General features: G+C 36.5%; 1 protein-coding gene across 11 annotated transcripts in view; it reads left to right on the top strand.

Moving 5' to 3' along the window:
• PRDM5 (PR/SET domain 5) overlaps positions 1-19,650 on the top strand; it is a 291,517-nt gene that overhangs the window by 65,929 nt on the left and 205,938 nt on the right. For all 11 annotated transcript variants that reach the window (XM_058293289.2, XM_058293285.2, XM_071214900.1 and 8 more), the window contains one exon: positions 1,329-1,451. In XM_058293289.2, the coding sequence (XP_058149272.1) occupies positions 1,329-1,451 (123 nt within the window). The remainder of the gene's footprint in view (positions 1-1,328; positions 1,452-19,650) is intronic.

Consider the following 19,650-nt stretch of genomic DNA (forward strand, 5'->3'; position numbering starts at 1 on the left):
CCTTCATTTAAAACTCTTTGCAGGTCACTGCAGCAGAAAGCCTTTGCCTCATATAGCCCTCATCGCATCACTCTGTTTCCTCATACTCTGCTTTAGTATTCTTCAGTGTTCTTATTTTTACATAAAATTATATTCAGTGTTTGTTTACTTGTTTCTTTTAAGTGAGGTCAGGGGCTTTGATAAACTTTATTTGTCCGATAAACTTTATCTTTCTTTATCTGGCACTGAAAGCTTCCCAGTATGTTAAGCAGTACCTGGCACATGGTAGGGACTCAAAAAATATTTGTTGAATTATTGAGGGATTATCTAAGTGTATCATGAAAATATGTACCTTACTGGGTTGGTTGTACTTTATTTTATACAGTAAAATTTTGGAAATCTGAAATTTGTTTTTCCCTACCCCAAGTCTTCATTATATTGATGTTAATTGGTGTTGGAGATGTACGGTGCTGATCACTGAGTCACTCACTCACTCATTACTTCCTCCCCTCTTCTCCTGGATTCTGATAGACTATAAAAACAAAATGATAATGAGTGGGCATTGGTGTATATACTTTATTAAAGCAACCACGTGCCCAGTAACCTACAGGGGAGGGGTTTGGGAGAAGCTAGATTATGAGCAATTTTGATTCAAATCCAGTGGGGCTACCTGCTCCTTTGGCTCCAAATGAATGAGGATGTCTGGCCAAAAGGGCTTATGGCATGGGGACAGGAAATAGAGAGCCTACTGTCCTCAGCAATCCTTGAGGAGGCCATGAAAAAGACAAAGTGACACTTGTTTCATTCTTCTAATAGCAAAAAATGTGAAATTGTGTCCCAATGGGTATCAGTTTCCCACTGGTTAAATTAGAAAGTTCTCCTAACATGGAGATGATTCAGTAAACAGGTGGTGAGAAATTGAAATGATTGCTTCAAACTCCTCTCCCCTCAACTGGGAACCAAGCAATGGAGCATTACTCAATTTTACATTGTACTGTGGGAAAAAAAGGGTAGTTTGGAATTACAGCTATCTCTTGAACAATTGTGTTGCAATATGGATATTAAAATAAACCTACAAAGAGAAATAATTTTGACCAGAAAAGCGCTATTAACACAGGATATTTCTGAGCATTAATTACAATTGTGTGTCATCTAGACATCAGGCAAAGGAAATAGTAGGCTCTATTTTTACATCTGTTTAATTGAAGAATGCATGTTCATCCAACATCTATTCAATACCTTTCAATATAAAAGCTGTATATTTATGAAAAAATTATATCCTATCCTCATAATGTTTGGTATGATAATACTAATATCAAGTGTGAACTCAGGGGCCTTTTTTATTTCAGGTTCGTGGGAGTAAGGGAGAAGTTCTGTACATTTTGGATGCCACCAACCCACGACACTCCAACTGGCTTCGCTTTGTTCATGAGGCACCATCTCAGGAGCAGAAGAACTTGGCCGCCATTCAAGTGAGCTTATTTGTTTCTTATTTGCACTGTGTACTGAGGGGAATAATTATAACTGATCCTGTTTTAAATTTTTTTCTTAATGACCTGCTCCAAATAACTGTAACCAACTTTTAAAAGCAGCAAAATCTCAGCTAGTCAGTATGTGCAGGAAAGGGCAAGCCTAGCTGTAAACTGCCACCAGATCACTTACTTTATGAGAATTCTTGAGGGAATGAATTATGACAAAGTTTGATATTGTCCTGAGCAGATCTTACTTTCGAGTACTTTGAATTTATTCAGTGAATGTTTATTGATATACATTTAGCTCAGAGTACTATAGTTTGCCTTGTTGCTTAGGAAAGGCTTCATGAAGAAAGTCTGGTTGGATTATTTCCCATGACTAGGCTCTGAGTTTCTTGAGGGTGGGAACCATGTTTTCTGAACTTAGGTGAAGCCTTAGTGGAAGTTAAGGCAAAAAGAGAAAAAGATGCAGTTTTTAGAGGGCCATATAATTAAACTCATAGATTGGATGACTAAGTGTGTGAAGAAATGTTACATTATGGCAGAAAACTGATCATACATGAAAGCCCAGCCTTCTAGATCTTAAGTTGCAAAAGAGAAAGCAAAGCTATGTTTAGCAAAAGGAAGAGAGGAAGAGAAAGGAACAAGAGAGCTAACATTAGCTGAGTGTCTACCATGTGCACTGTTCTAAAAGCTTCATATACATGACATCACTTATTCATAGAAACTCAGAGTTTAATAATTTGCTCAATTCTGAGTATAAAATCAAAATGGCAAGAGGAAAAATACACAAATAGAGTAACCAGAGTACAGTCATCTCAATGTTGTCCCATTTCCTGCTGTTGTCAGCTAACCAAATTGTCTCAGTACAAATAAGTATTGCATAATTAATGTGATTACAATATAGTATAATGAGAGTGGATTCTTACCAAAGGGCTGGGTTGGGATGGAAGATAGGATCTCTTGACAGGTAAAAGCAATTGATCACTTTTCAGATTGTTCAAGATATGTGTTGATCCAGCCACAAATTTAAACTGATCTATTTTTACATGTAGACATTTGATTTTTTTCAAGTATTTTAATAGTTTCCTGAGACAGACTTGTTTCATGGGATCTTCAATTATATCATAATTTTAATTTATAGACTCAGTTTGTTTCTCTGTAGATGTTACTAGTATCAAAATTGCCTACAAAACTATGAAACTTACTTTAGGTAAATCCATCATTTTATAGGTTTTTCATAATTGTGTTTTTAAACTAGATTTTTATCTCCTTATGCTTAAATAATAATTTTAAGTTTTCCCAAAATTCCTTTAGTTGGGGAAATTTCTTCCTATTGGCTGTTGTTTTTTTAACATTGGTAGTTCTACCTTCGGCCAAACTTTCAGAGTTTTACGTGGTCAGCTTTGACTTTTGCCTCAGACTCATTTAGGTAATCCTTGTTTAACAGTTCCCCTTAATTGTGCATTTTGCTTAAAATGATCCATTTAGATAATAGAAAATTATGTCAGTAAGAGTTTATCTCCACCTTTTACTATCCACCTTGAATATTCTATGCCTATGTATTTCATCATAGCATAGATTCAGAAACATGTCTTTTTTCCCCCCCAATAACCATGTTTTCTGAGACTTAACACAGATTTTAGTTCCTCAGGGCATCCTCTATTTTAAAAGTGTGTCTTTCCTTGAAAGAGTATAGAAGTCTGTAATAGATAGCAGTTGTCATTTGAGTACTCCAGGGTATTATTTGGTTTAACAAGGGTGAGGCAGGGTGGGAATGACACAGGAATTTTATAAGCCAATTCGAGACCCTGGAAAATTTCACATTTGAATTTAAGTAGAATCTTAAGTCTGTTCAGGAGGGGCCACTGTGAGAGACTTTTGGTGCAGAAATAATGATAATGCCTTTAATTCCTTCTAACATTGTTTTGCCCTTTCCTAACAGGGGGTCTGAGTGCACTGTTAATATGTTTCTTGTCATGGGACAAAATGGGTCTTTGTTAGCTTCTTGAAGTAATGTTTTTCTTACGTGAACAGTAGCTAAAGTAGCGGATTTCTCAGATTCAGGATCACATCTGAGCTAGGGGTAGAGAGCGTGGTGGAAGGCAGTGTCAGCCTTCTGATTGGTTGTGATAATCTTCTGAGGATTGCATTCCTGAAACATTGAATTGGTAAGAAAAGATCATAATGTTTCCTGCATAACATTACAAGTCACTTGGATCCAAACAGGATCTAAAATTTGGGGTATTCAGGAAATTTTTTGTTTCAGCTGTAGGTCCCATGAGTAGAGTAAATGAAAAACATTTGTGGCTATGTAGTTTGCCTGGTGGAAAACGTCAATACTTGGTCCAGTTTGTTTGGACAAAGGATTAAAAATTTGAGGTCTGTTTTGGCACAAGTTTGGAACTCTTTCTTGGTGACTTGATTATATTTCTAGCTTTGCAATTTATTTGATTTTGCAAAATTTGCTTTGGAAATGATGATTTAGTATTTGAATTATTGAAGAAGGATGGTAAGCAAACAGTACTTCCCACATGCACACATTTCAGAATAATTAGTTGCACTGTATATTCAGACTTTGGAAAAATATTTCTATCTATAGCTAGAAAATTTTAAATGAAAAAAAATGTGGCTTCGAATGAACCAAAAGAATTAAGAAATCGATGATTCTAATTAAATGTTAATTTTGTTTCAGTAAAGAAAACACATACACATATACACACATATAATATCAGAATAAAATATTTGGCCTAATGATTATTTTGTAGCCTTTTAAACATTTCTGATGTTTTGAAGAAAATTAAGAAATTAGTGCCATTTTGACTTGAAAATTTGAATTCTTTGTGAATTTCAGAGATATGGTATTACATCTCATGGACTTAAGGAACTATTTCCAGGCATGTATTTCCTGGGATATTTTGAAATATATTACTGCTTCCCCTTTATTATTTAGAAATTGTGGGCTTACAGAACAATCATATGTAAGATGTAATATTTCTGTATACCACCCTATTATAAACCTCTTGTATGGGTGTGGAATATTTGTTACAATTATTAATATAAAAAATTACATTTTTATAATTGTACTGTTAACTATAATCCATGGTTTGACTTAGTGTTCACTCTTTGTGTAGTATAGTTCTATGGATTTTTTAAAAAAGTTTATTCTGTTACCCTGTATTTAAACTAACATTTCCCCTTTAAATAACATTCAGGTGTTTATTTCATTGTGTTAATTATGTTCACAACATTGTGCTATCATCACCATTGTCCAATACCAAAAATTCCAAATAGGAACCCTGTACATTTTAAGCTTTAACATCCCATTCCTTGTCCCTATTCCATCCCCTGGTAATCTATATTCTAGATTCTGACTCTATGTGTTTGCTTATTCTCAATATTTCAAATCAGTGAGATCATACTATATCTGTCTTTTTGTGGCTAACTTATTTCACTCATCATGATGTCTGCAGGGTTCATCTATGTTGTCTTTTTATTTTGCTATAGCTGAATAATAGTATATACCATTTTATTTATCCAGTCATCTATTGATGGACACTTGGGATGCTTCCATCTTTTGGCAACTGTGAATAATACTTATGAACACTGGTGTACAAATACCTGTTTAAGATCCTTCTTTGAATTATTTCGGGCATATACCTAGTAGTGGGATTGCTGGGTCATATGGCAATTCCATTCTTATCTCTCTGAGGAACTTCCAACCTGTCTTTCACAGGAACTGCATCATTTTACTTTGCCATCAGCAATGAATGAGTGTTCTTACTTCTCTGCATCCTCTTCAGCACTTGTTGTTTTCCATTTTTTTAATAGCAGCCATTCTAATGGGTATGAAATGGTATCTCATTGTAGTATTTATTTGCATTTCCCTAATAGCAATGATGTCAATCATCTTTTCATGTGCTTTCTGGCCATTTGTCTGTCTTCTTTGGAGAGATGTCTATTCAAGTCTTAACCAGTTTTAATTGGATTGTTTGTCTTTTTGTTTTTAGGTGCTTTCTGTATATATTCTGGATATTAGACCTTTATTGGATATGTATATTGCAAATATTTTCTCCCATTTTGCAGATTGTAATTTACTTTCATGATAATGTCCTTGAGGAACAAAAGTTTTTAATTTTTAATGAGGTCCCATTTATCTATTTTTCCTTTTATTGCTTGTGCTTTGGGTGTAAAGTGCAAGACCCCATTGCCTAACACAAGGTCCTGAAGATGTTTCCCTATGTTTAATTCTAGGAGTTTGATAGTTATGGCTTTATTTTTTATTTTTATTTATCTTTTATCCATTTTGAGTTGATTTTTTTAAAGTATGAAATAAGGGTACCCCTTTTTTTGGCAAATGGAGATCCAGTTTTCCCAACTCCATTTATCGATGAAGCTGTTATTTTCCCAACTGAGTGGTCCTTGCTTCTTTGACAAAAATCAGTTGGCCATAAGTAAGGGTTGATTTCTGAGCTGTCAGTTTGATTCCATTGGTCTATATTTCTATCCTTCTGCCAGTACCATGCTGTTTTGATTCTGCGGCCTTGAAATAATTTTAAGATCAAGAAGTGTGAATCCTTCAAATTTATTATTTTTCAAGATGACTTTAATTATTTGGAGCTTCTTAACCTTCCATATAAATTTGATGATTGGCTTTTCCATCTCTGCAAAGAATGTTGACTTTGTGATTGGGATTGCATTGAATCTATAAATTGCTTTGGGTAGGATTGACTTCTTAGCAATATTCAGCCTTCCAATCCATTAACACAGAATGTCCTTCCATTTATTTAGGTCCTATTTGATTTCTTTTAGCAGCGTTGTATAGTTTTCTGTGTACAAGTATTTTACATCTTGGTTAGGTTTATTCCCAGATATTTGGTTCTTTTAGTTGCTATTGTAAGTGGAAGTTTTTCATGTTTTCTTCTTCCAATTGTTCGTTAATTGTGTATATAAACGCTTCTGATTTCTGGGTGTTGATTTTTTTTACTGTGCCACTTTGCTGAATTCATTTATCAGCTTTTGGAACCTTGTGGATTTTTTCAGGATTTTATGCATAAAGGACCACGTCATCCTATTCTTATTGGTTTTTAGCTTCATTCTGTTGTGGTTGGAGAATATATTCACTGTATGATTTCAGTATTTTTGAATTTATTGAGATTTGTTTTGTGACCTAATATATGGTCTCTTTTGGAGTATGATCCATGTGCACTTGAGAAGAATTTATACTCTGTGGGTAAAGTGTTATATATATGTCTATTAAGTCTAGTTGGCTTAGGTTGTGCTTTCAGTCTTATCTTTCTTTATTATCTTCTGACTACATGTTCTATCCATTACTGAAAGTGGTACATTAAAGGTTTTTACTATTAATATAGAACTGTCCATTTAATCCTTCAAATCTGTCAGTATTTGCTTCATGTATTTTGAGGCCCTGCTGTTAGTTGCATATATATATTTTAATTGTTATATCTTCTTATGGAATTGTTCCCTTTATCAGTATATAATGACCATGTTGGTCATTGGTAACTTTCACTTAAAGGCTATTTTATCTGATATAGTATAGTTACACAGTTCTCTTTTGGTTTCTGATTGCATGGTATATATTTTTTCTATCCTTTCACTTTCAGCCTACTTGTATCTGAATTAAAGGTGAGTCTCTTGCAGACAGCATAGAGTTGGGTCATGGTTTTTATTTTTATTTTTATTTTTTAAATCCATTCTGCCAGTCTCTGCCTTTTGACTGGAGTGTTTAATCCATTTACATTTAAAATCTCTATGGATAATGTGGGACTTTCTTCTGCCATTTTAAAATTTATATTTAGCCTTTGAGTGTCATACCTTTGCCCCCTCATTTCTCCTGCTAATGCCTACTGTTACACTCATTTGATTTTTTTATGTTTTACCATTTTGTGTGCTCTTTTCAATCTGTATTTTCCTTTTGGTTACTGTATTAGTTTGCCAAAGGGGCACTGATGCAAAATACCAGAAATCTGTTGGCTTTTGTAAAGAGTATTTATTTAGGATAAAAGCTTACAGTTATGAGGCCCTGAAGTGTTCAGCTCAAGGTACCATAAGAGGTACTTCCTCACCCAAAGTTTGTTGTCTGTTGGTACATGTTGAAGCAAGATGGCAGGTGATGTCTGTGTGGGTTCAGCCTTCCTCTTTCCTTTTAAGGCTCTGGGATCCCAGCTTCCAATCTCAGCTGTAGGCTGGCATAGAGGTCATCTTGCTTCCTCTGGGGCTCATTTCTTTCCTGGCTCAGCTGCTCTGTTCTCTTTGCAAGGTCAGCTGTGAACTATCCAGCTCATCTCTCTTCCTGAGGCGGCAGAATCCTCTGTATATCTTCTCTGTGTATCTACTTCTCTGTGTTCTTGACTGAGCATCTGTTTATATAGCCCACTCAACCCTGTATGCCTTAATCATGTGATTGAATCAAAGTCCTAATCTTGATTTAATAAAGTGTAAGTGAAATCTCTGAATTTAATACAATCAAAGGGGTATCATGGTCAGAGGAACAGACCGGTTTAGAAACATAATCAATATTTCTTTCTGGAATTCGTAAATAATATCAAACTACCACAGTTCCCATGGGCTTAAAATATAACATTCTAAATAGATAACAATCATCTTTGGGTTGATGTAACTTAACTTCCATAGCATGCCCGTATATTTTTCCTCTACCCCCCTCTCCCCTAACCTTTCCTTTTAACTTGCTATTGCTTATATCCTTGTACACTATATGTCCAAATCCATAGATTATCATTACTTTTTAAAAAAAGATTTATTTCCCCTCCTCTCCACTCCGCCCCACCCTGTTGTCAGCTCTCTCTCTCTATTCACTGTGTTCTTCTGTGCCTGCTTGTCTTCTCTTTAGGCGGCACTGGGAACTGATCCTGGGACCTTCTGGAGTGGGAGAGAGACACTCAATCTCTTGCACCTCCTCAGCTTCCTGGTCTGCTATGTCTCTTATTGTCTGTTCTCTGTGCCTCTTTTTGTTGCACTATGTTGTTGTGCCAGTTCTCTGTGCAGGCCCACATTCCATGTGGGTCCAACACTCCTGCATGGGCCAGCGCTCCTGTGTGGGCCTGCTCACTGCTTGGGCCAGCTTGCTGTGTGGGCCAGCATGTCTGGCCCAGAAATTGAGCCCTGGACCTCTTATATGGTAGATGGGAGCCCAATCACTTGAATCACATCAGCTTCCCTATCATTACTTTTTATGCATTTGCATTTTAGCACCTGTAGGAAGTAAGAAATGGAGCTAAATATTAAGCAATATGATACAGTAGTACTGGCATTTATAATTATCCAAATGATTACTACTGCAGGTCTTTATTTCATTATACTTCTTTGAATCACCATCTGAAGAATTCCCTTTAGCATTGTTTCTAGGGCAGTTTTAGTGGTGATGACCTCCCTCAGCTTTTGTTTATATGGGAATGTTTTAATGTCTCTCACATTTTTGAAAGGAAGTCTTACATGACTTAAAATTCTTGGCTGGCAGTTGATTTCATTCATCACTTTTAAGTATTTCAACCCGCTGCCTTCTGGCCTCCATGGTTTCTGATGCGAAATCGGTACTCAATCTTATTGGGACTCCTTTGTCCATAACATGTTACTTTTCTCTTGCAGGTGTCAGAACTTTGCTTCTGACAGTGTCATCAACATATGGTGGGATGTATTTTTCTTCATGTTTACCCTGTTTGGTGTATTCTGGGCTTCTTTTTTTTTTTTTTTTTTTTGAGGGTTCGGTGTGGCAATATCCTGTACTTCTTTGTTGGTGTTTTCTGCATATTTATCCTCATTCTTTGAATGGGACATTGTTTCCTCTTTCTTTGTCTTTTATTCTTGTTGCACACTCTAAATTTTAATATATTTTAAAATGTTAGCTCTGAGATTTATTCCCTGAAATGTCTGTTTCTTGATTTTACAAACAGCTTGTGATAATACAAAGATATTCTTTTTTAAAAATTTAATTTATTTTTTGTCTTTATTTTTTTAATATTAAAAAAATATGAGGTCCCCATATATTCCCCCACCCTCCTCACCCCACTCCTCCACCCATAACAACATCATGAGACATTCATTGCATTTGGTGAATACATCTCTGAGCACCACTGTACCTCATGGTCAGTGGTCCACATCATAACCCACACTCTCCCACAGTCCACCAGTGGGCCATGGGAGGACACAGAATGTCTGGTAACTGTCCCTGTAGCACCACCCAGGGCAACTCCAAGTCCTGAAAACGCCCCCACATCTCATCTCTTCCTCCCACTCCCTACCCCCAGCAGCCACCATGGCCACTTTCTCCACACCAGTGCCACATTTTCTTTGATTACTAGTCACAATAGTTCATGAATAGAATATCAGTAAGTCCACTCTAATCCATACTCTATTCCTCCATCCTGTGGACCTTGGAATGGTTGTGTCTACTCCACATCTATATCAAGAGGGGGCTTAGATTCCACATGGATGCTGGATGCAATTCTCCTGCTTTCAGTTGTAGGCACTCTTGGCTCCCTCGTGTGGTGGTTGACCTTCTTCACCTCCGTGTTAGCTGAGTGGGGTAAGTCCAATAAACCAGAGTGTAGGAGTTGCAAGTCTGTTGAGGCTCAGGTCCTGGCTATCACATGGTCAGTCCAGAGATTCAGGTTCCCTGGGTATATATTAAACCTCAGCACCAACTACAGTTCTGGTAAAAGTAACAGGAGAGGCTTGTGGACAAAGATCACATCTGAGTCCAGCTCCATCACACAGAAGCACAAACTCCAAAGTAGGGCCAACTGACATGGCCCTGAACTCCATCTGCCATGACCATAGAACCTGTGGATCTCTGTAGCCCTCAGCTGAACCAGTACCTGGGGTTGTATCTGCTTTATCTGTCTCTGGGACTCTGCTGAGGTGTGCATAAGGGCAACCCCTCTGATAACCTCCTGGCTCTTTTTGGAGACTCATAGCCATATAAACTCATTTGTCCTTTCCTTTTCCCCCTTTGATTCAGGTCAAAAAGCATTTTTAACTCCTGATACTACATGTAGATTGAGATATTCTGCTGGTCCGAGTTGACCCTTTTATTCAAGGTAGTTTTCTAGTTACATCATCAGCTGGTACTTGGTAGTAATCCCTCGGCACCAGGGAGGCTCATCCCTGGGAGCCATGTCCTGCGCTGGGGGAAAGGCAATGCATTTACATGCTGAGTTTGGCTTCAACACTGGCCACATTTGAGTAACATGGAGACTCTCAGGAGGTAACTCTTAGGCACCCTGCAGCTCTAGGCCTTGTTCTTATTTCAGGTGCGCAGGCTCACAAGCATAGTCATTAGTATCAAGGGCTCATTGTTGGACCTTCATTCTTTTTTGGTCTTTGCCATTGCACTTGGGGGATTGTTGCTGTTCCTTTAGGGACTGTTCTTGAGCTTCAGTCCTCCAAGGTGAATTCATTGTACAGGGTTTTCCTCGTCTTTCTGAGCCTGTGTCTTGTCCTGCACTTTTGCTTGTTAGTTGTTTTGGAGTCCCTGTTTACAGGAGTTTGGTTGTCCCCTCTGTTTCCCAGGAGATAGACCTCCCTCTTCCCCATCCCCAAAACCAGAAGAAGCATTGAGTCTTTTTAGACTCCTCTGTTGCTGCCGTTGTCTGTGGTGGGTTGAAATAATGGCCACTCTTGGAGCCAGGCTCCCAGAGATCCAAAGTCACTAATCAAAAGTCATTATCACTGATTGGCCATTCCCAGCCTGGTCTTGGGGAGAAGAGGATTTTTATGTCCCTTTCTGTAACCAGCGAGGTAACTAGGGATTGAATGCTGTGGCAGCCTGTGGCAAGAGTGTGGGTTGTGTTTCAGTAGTAGATGTGCAGTGAGAACAGCTCACTGTTCTTTACCCTAACTTATTAGCCTCAACCTCTTGCTCTTCCCTGGATGCTGTACAATGCTCTTCTGGCCTCTGGAGTTTCAAAATAGTTGTTTCAGACAGTTCCTGCCTGTTTAGTGATTGTTCTGATAGAAGGACTGAGTCCAGGGGGTCCCTCCTCTATCTTCCCGTAATCCTCTTGCAGTCTATTTTTAATATCAGTGATGATGTGGCTTGTTGTACTAAGAAAAATGAATGTATGGAAAAAATTTGAAACTATGGCCCACCTCTTTAGGCATATCAGGATGTGGGGATAACCTTGATAATGTGAGAGGGCAGTGGACACTGAGCTGACCTTGTGAATCTGATATTGGTTTAAATTGCCTATGACTATGAGAATTATTTAATTACATGTTATTTGATCTCTTTCTTCTCTTTGTGAGGATGAACAGCCTTAGACAATTTATTTAGGGTCTTCAGTGATGACACATGAAATACCAGTATGGCAGAGGTGAGAAATCAAATGTGGACCCCCAAAGAGAGCAACAGCTTTGGTGTGTTTATAGTATGGATACGATTTTCCACATTGTCATCAAACTGCTGAGATCCACAGGCTTATCAAATAGTGTTGATGCAGAATTCAAATAGCAGCAGTACCTAGCAAGTGAGCAACCAACCAACAAAAAGAAATACCTAAAGTGTTTTGTTTCTTCTCTATTTTGTTTTTTCTTATCAGATATTTTTTCAGATGGTATTCTTCAGTATTTTGTAGAATCTGTTACAAAATATTAAGGTGCAAATGTCTAGTGCATTTCTGCAATAATACCATAAAATAACAAATGACTTATTGATCAGTCTTTCAATGATCTATCTTCCAGTGAGGTACATATTTGTTTTTAATAGGGTCAAAGTTTAAATTAAAGTGAAATTGTAAACATTTGGTCCTATGAGTTTTTAAATAGCTACTATTGTGACCATATGTTCCTGTAGGGAGAAGGGGAATTTTATTACTTATTAATTTATTGCTTTATTCAGGCTGTAGTTTATTCACAAATGTGTATTTATAGAAATAGAAATATCCTTAAATATAAGCTAAATTATGTATAGTGATAATTTTGAGATATGTAAGTTAATCCTTACTGCCATACAGGTATGATGATGGCAGCTAGTACTTATTAAATGCATATTGTGTACCAATAAGCAGTTATATGTGTTGATTTTTTAAATACATACTATGTGTCAGTGAAGAAGGTAGTATAATTATCTCCCTTTGTCAGATGAGAATACTGACCCACAGAGACTCTGAGTAACTTATCTGAGTCCACACAATGTGTGACTGGATAGGAATTGAACCCAGTTGATCTGTCTTCACTGTCTACTCTCTTAACCCCTGTCCTCTAATACCTTACGGTTGAGATGATTTTTAAAGGAGTAAATCCGAATTTTAAATAATCTTTCATGTTTCTGAATCTGCTAAAAATTAGCAAAATAGTTTAATTTAAAAGAATAATTTTATCATTTACATTATGTATTCTGTGATATTTTTTTAAGTTCCCAAATGATCCTTCTTAATTCATTACAAAGCATTGCACTTGCTTCACCTTTGAATAAAGCTCATGCATAGGCAACATCTGTTTTTGCCTCTTTTTCTCTTTGTTTCCTTTCTCCTCATCTTAGCTCATACTTTCCTTCTATACCCCTCTTAACTATCTAGTCTCTTATTTTTTATTGTGATGTTGTACTAGACCAGGCAGCATGGGAGGTCCCTAGACATTTTCTCCTCTTCTAATTCTCCACCTTATCGAAAGAACCTGTTTTGTGTTCCCTTTACTCAAAGTTTTTTCTCTATGAGGATATGTGGTGATGGCTTTTTATCTACTTATCTGCTCATATTTAGCCAGCTAATGTGGTAAAATGTTAATGTTTGGGTTTGTTGAAATTAGTAAAAGTAAAATTTCACAATCAATGCGCATCAGGTTAGATGTAGGGCAAAGTTTTGACTGGGTAGGACTTTCTGTGCCCCTTATTCAGAATCCATACAGGTGGTTTCCTATTCTACCTCTTTTGAAGAACAACCTTGCTTCCCAGTATCAGTGACTTACAATTCAGTAAAAGAGAATGTTTTCTGTCCTTTGACTAATATGAGGCTTCTATGAACCACTTCTATTAGAGCATGACTTTTAAGTTGTTTTTCAGAATGACTTTCACCTAGCCTGTTTTATCTGTTTGTATTTATGATTGTATTAGTTATCTTTTGCTTTGTAACAAATTCCCCCGAAATTTAGCAGCTGAAAACAGATATTATCTCATACAATTTCTTAGAGTTGTGAATTCAAGACCAACTTAGCTGGATAGTTCTGGGGTCTGGCTCAGGAACTTTCACCAGGTTGTAGCCCAGAAGTTGTTTGGAACTGGAGTCTCTGAAGACTTGTCTGGGGCTGGAGGTTCCAGTTTTAAGCTCATTCACATGACTTTTGACAGATGACTTCAGTTCCTCACCATGTGGCCTCCCCCTCGGGCTGCTCATTGGCAGCCCAGCTTGCTTCCCCCAGAGAGAGACAATCTTTAATAACCTAGTCTTAGAAATGACATAGTGTAACTTCTGCCAAATGCTGTTGATCACACAGACTAACCCTTGTACTGTGCAGGAGGGGAATGCATGAGGGTATGAATACCAGGAGGTGGGGAACACTGTGGAATATCTGGAACACTGACTACTACAATGACCAACGGGGAAAACTTGCTTTATGGTAATAATGGAGTAAGGTTAGAGTGAATGCAAAAAGTAAGTGCTAGATACAGAATCAGAAAGAATGCAGAGGCCAGCTCAGTTCTGATACTTACTAAGAAAAGTAATTTTAAGATATAGAAAGAGTGAGATTTGTTGTCTGAAGGATTTGTGGCCAGTTATTGGGTCTGACCCTCCATAAATGAGCAGGTTTTTCATTCAACCAATATCTGCTGCTGAGCATGTGCTGTGGGTCAAGATCTGTGTGGAATAGTAGAGAGATTGTGGTTAAAAAAGATCTACTTCTTGTCTTCCTAGAGTTGAAAATAATCTTTACAACTCTGCTTGTCTTCATAAATTGATGGCACTAATACCTACCTCATTGGATTGTTATGAGGATCTAATTAAATGAGATAAAGAGGCAAAACACCTGGCTCCTGTATGTGCCAATATAGTTTAGCTAGTGTTTTCATTACTACTACCCTTGCCAGGTTTGTAGTTTTTAATCTTTCTAGGGTAAGAGTTAATGCTATTTTATTTCTTATAAATTCCTCTTATAAATTATATAAATATAATTCTGTGCATGTAGAAGACTTCTCAGTGAATATCCACCACACAAAAGATAGTCTGCTGTGTGTCCTAAAGGATCTAATCCTGATCCTGGGCATCAACAGCCAGCACTCACTTCTGCTGAGCTTCCCAGAAGCTAGAGGCAGAGGCATTCATCCTCTTAGATCGCTGCTTACCACTCACTGTGACATTGTACTAGCAGTAGCTGCAGGGTCTTCCTTCTCTTTGGAAAGATAACTAGGAATCTATAGACACAAGAAATGTCCTGTGGGAGAAATGTCATACTGTGCTCTGTGCTGATCCTTCCTTAGAAGTGGGGGTTTGGCAACCCTAGGGATAGGTCTGAGGTCTAAGATGGTATGATTGTGCTAAGTCACTTCAGCTTTTTAAGGAGGCCAGATTTGGTACAGGCAGATTTTTCTTACAGAAAACATCACATTCTGTCTACTGTCAGATATCTCTCAGAATAGGAAATACTGGATCCTAGTAGGAATATCCCTAGGAATCATGGCTGTAAGAGACTCACATGCTCTCCATAATTTGAAAACCCAGCAAACTCAACTCTGTGGCTTTAGCCAAAAAAGAGGCTAGATAGTTCAAGAATGCTTCCTATTTGACTTTGGTTTTTTGGTGACAGGATTGGTAACAGTGAAAGAATTGAAGCTGAAAATTTTGTAATATTATTATTCTTGGGAGAAAAGTGCTAAGTCTGCTTTTAATTTAAAACTATCCCCACTACCTCCAGAATAGAAACCCAAGCTACCTGACATATCCTTGGTCTGACTTAATCAAATTATTTATGTACTTATTTATTTCTATCAGCCAGCTGAGTTCCTTAAGAACAATGTCTGTGCCATTTGTTATGCTCCTTTTCCTAGTGTCCATCCAGCACAGTTGTGTCTAGTGACAGCTCAATAAGTGTTTGTCAGACTGGCCTCCTTTGCTAACTCTTTTGCCACTTTCCTGATATGGCACACTTAGTTGAATGTGCCTTGCCAATTTGGAAAAAGATTGTGTTTGAAATAACATAAAGTAAATACTTCCATTTGAATGTTGTCCTGCAGTTTATGTGTGTGTGAGTGTCATATTTTTACTCTGTGAGTGCTGAGTATGTACTCACTCATATGTGTGTATACATTTTAGTCTACTCTATAAGTATTTTTATCTTAGCCAGACTACTGTGTGGCCAACAGCACCTCATCATTAATGTCAAAAGTCTTTTTACTAATATAAGCACAGACAAGCACAGCCTTAAATTCAGATTAACAATCAGACATGACCGTGGTCTGGAGTAACTCAGAAAACTGTGATATAGAAAAATGAAATGGAAAAGGTTAATGGGAAAGGAAGTATTTACTGTGAAGTGGTAGGGCATTTTCAAATCATACTTACCAAATGTAATAATGAAAGTTTATTTGAGATTTAACCAACAGTATAATAAATACACTTCAACTGGGTTATATTATTGGAAGATTTAAGGAGAGGTGCAGCAGAAATTAAAAAGTTTAAAATCTCTTGGTTGCTAGAAAAATTATAAGAAAAGAAGAGGTATTTTTTATAGACTTAGCAAAGCAGCAACTTGAATACCTCACTTATTAGAGGAGAAATTTAAACTAACTTTATGTGCGCACACATGTGTGCACATTTGTAGTGTTAAAACTAAAATCTTGACACCCCAAATCAAGCATGTATACCACTTGTTACTGGAAAGTCTTTTTTGTGTGTGAACATAAAGAAGGAAGTAGCTTCATTTTTGTTTTGTTTTTCAAAGCTGGAGATGTATTTTATGGTGAGTTTTAGATGTTTTTAAGTGATTTGGTATTAAAATAGTCAATAAACAAACTACAGAGAGATGTAAATTTAATGCATATAACAAAAGGCACTAGAATTGGTCACATGTATTTCTTTATTAATGGAAGTTGAGTAATTTTAGGGAAATTTCTATCCAAAGAGACTTGTACTATGTACAGTTCATGAGTAGATCTCATAAAAGTTTAAGCTAATATTAATCAATACAAATTAAAATGTTAAGTTCTATATTCCATCATTGAATTAATGAAGTCTTAAATCTCTGGACTGTCCATGTGTCAGCTGGGCCCTGAGCCTCAGCAGAGTTGCAACACTTATTACTCTCTGGTTCGTTGAACTTACCCAGATCTGCTAATAGGGAGGTGAGGATGGTCAACCACCACACCAAGGAACTGAGAAGGTCTGCAAGCAGGAGAATCTTATCTATTAGCCATGTGGGATCTAAGCCCCCTCTCGATTTAGAGGTGGAGTGCACATTGCCATCCCAGGATCCACAGAATGAAGGAATAAAATATGGGATTAGAGTTGACTTACTGGTATTCTACTAAAGACGTATTGTGACTCTAGCAGTGGAAGAAATTGTATCATTGATGTGGAGACCGTGGCCACAGGAGTTTCTGAGGGCAGGCAGTGGGAAGAAGAGGTGTGATATGGGGGCATTTTCGGAACTTGGAGTTGTCCTGAATGAATATGCAGGGACAGATACAGGACATTATATATCCTGCCATAACCCACTGAATGGACTGGGGGAGAGTGTAAACTACAATGTAAATTATAATCCATGCAATGTAGCAGTGCTCCAAAATGTATTCACCAAACGCAGTGAATGTGCCACACTGATGAAAGAGGTTGTTGATGTGGGAGGAGAGGGGGTAGGGTGGGGAGTGGGGTATATGAGAACCTCTTATATTTTTTAATGTAACATTTAGTGTGATCTATGTATCCTTTTAAAAAGAGACAATAAAAATTTTGCAAAAAAAATTAAGTATTCAAAAATAAGTATAAAATTTCTCTTAAAATTTTTATCTTTCTTAATTTTTGTAACTTGCACAACAAACTTGCACTGTATTCAAGTAAGTATATTAAAGTCTGAGAATCTTGAGACATGTACTGATCACAAAACCTAATGAAAAATATTATAAGCTGATCTCATCAACCTGATTGATTAGTCATCCTTAGAAATCTCACATGATTAAAAAAAGACATCTTGAAGAAAGAGGAAAGGAAGATTACTTAGTGAGTTGTAGGCTAATTCTGTGAGGTTTTATTGTACCAACAAGCTACAGAGTCCACATTAATGTGGAATATTGAGATTTGAACATGAAGTTTCCTTTCACATGGAGTTTTATTTAACTGGAGTATAGAAAGTAATTTAATAAATCATAATCATGGTTGACCTACCAAATCTATATGTACTATGTCTTTATTGTACCTAATTAAATAGATAATCAATTAACTAATATGTAATAGGATTTCTTAAATTGATATTGAATGATCATTTTATTTAGTTAACCTCATTGGGCAGCGATTAAAACAGCACCATGTCAGTGGTTTCTTTTCCTGTGGTTAATTAAACCCTTTGAGATATGGCTAGGTATACTTTATGGTGGTTTAGACATCTGTTTTATTCATTTTGCAGATAGCAGACAGGAACAAAAAGGGATATGGTCATACTTGCTGCGAGTTAACCCTACCCTTCTCTAAGTAATAACATGTAAACTAAACTTTTCTTTTGAGAGCTTTCCTTAAAAAGTATTTCTGTACTTAGGAATATAGCTTACTTTTATGTAACTTGTTTTTTACCTTATTAAATTTAAAAACTTATTATCAAGCATTTATATACTTGTATTAAGCTTCTGTAAGTCTCTTCCGCTGTGTTTCAATTAATGGTAGCATCAGTGCCATGTTGTATGAAAAGGTGATACATAATAATCTTTTAAAATGCTTTGCATCTTGCTTTTGAATAGGTCATGAATTTTACCTCTGTTAATATCACCTAAAACCCACAGGGTGAAACTATGATAATTATTTACTTCTGTGAAATCAATCAATAAGTAAAAACAAAACAAAATAAACACTAAGGTCTTTGATAATCCACATTTATAAAATGAAATTTCAAATGTTGCCATTTTTGGCCTATAAAAAAATTTATCAGCTTATCAAATTTTTGCATCATAAACCACCTCAGAGATCAAATATACCCTTCTACTATTAGTGGTAAAGGAATATTCATTGTTTATGCAATCAAAGAAGAACTATAACTTGAAAACAGAGACATTAGCACTTATTATTTAGGAATCAGTAGATAATTTTACATTGAAAAAAATTATTGTTGACATTAGTGAGAAGATGTCTAATTCTGTTCTGGCCTCCATGGATAACTTCCGTTGTAACCTCAGAGAGATTTCAAACAATTTAGCACTTGGTTTCTTTATCACTAATAGTGAGATAATTGTAGTAATCATTTGTTTTAACTCTAGTGATGGATCGAAAAATAGGGGTTGGGATTTCTGGTCATGTTGGTAGAGATGGTGCTGGAAGTAACCTCCAAAATGTGCTGAATTTGATGGGTGGGTGGGTAGGGTGACCTCAAATGATTTGTTTTCTGTTCACTACAATCTTGTGCAACATATCCTGTAATATTAGGCTTGATAGTAATGATAGTGATGATAATAAAAATAATTAACAAGAGTGTTTACTGTGTTAACACTATTGTTAAACATACCTTGCATTTGACTATTTTTATCCAGATATCTCAGAGGGGTATTTGTGCTTTATAGAACAGTGATGAATATGTGCTTTAATATATGCTTAGTGATCAAATTTCAGTGATGTTTACAACTTATAACAAAGCTAATAAAAGAAAATTTATCTATAAGACTTAGAGGAGAAATCACAGGTAGAAGTAATTTGGAATCTGGGGCACCTTTTTTTGGGGGAGCACTGACTAAGAGGGTGTTATATGAAAAAGTATGAGTACCTTTTTTAATACTTGGAAATACATTTGAATAAAAGGATATTATGAGAAGATGCCTTCTCCTTTTGCTGTTTTGGTAAATGTTAAAGAGAAATAAATAACATGTGGCCCAACTTTCTGATATGAGGCATTCACACCTACTTAAAACTGTACCTGTTCTCTTCCCCTCTTCTTTCTTAAGAACAAACCTTCCATATGTATTCCTTCTTCTGATGAACACTAACTTTATAGATGATTCCTTCTCTCTAGTTGTTATTTAAATAACCCTTTCACT

Source organism: Dasypus novemcinctus, chromosome 1 (assembly GCF_030445035.2).
Source record: "Dasypus novemcinctus isolate mDasNov1 chromosome 1, mDasNov1.1.hap2, whole genome shotgun sequence".
In the NCBI taxonomy this organism is placed as follows: Eukaryota; Metazoa; Chordata; class Mammalia; order Cingulata; family Dasypodidae; genus Dasypus; species Dasypus novemcinctus.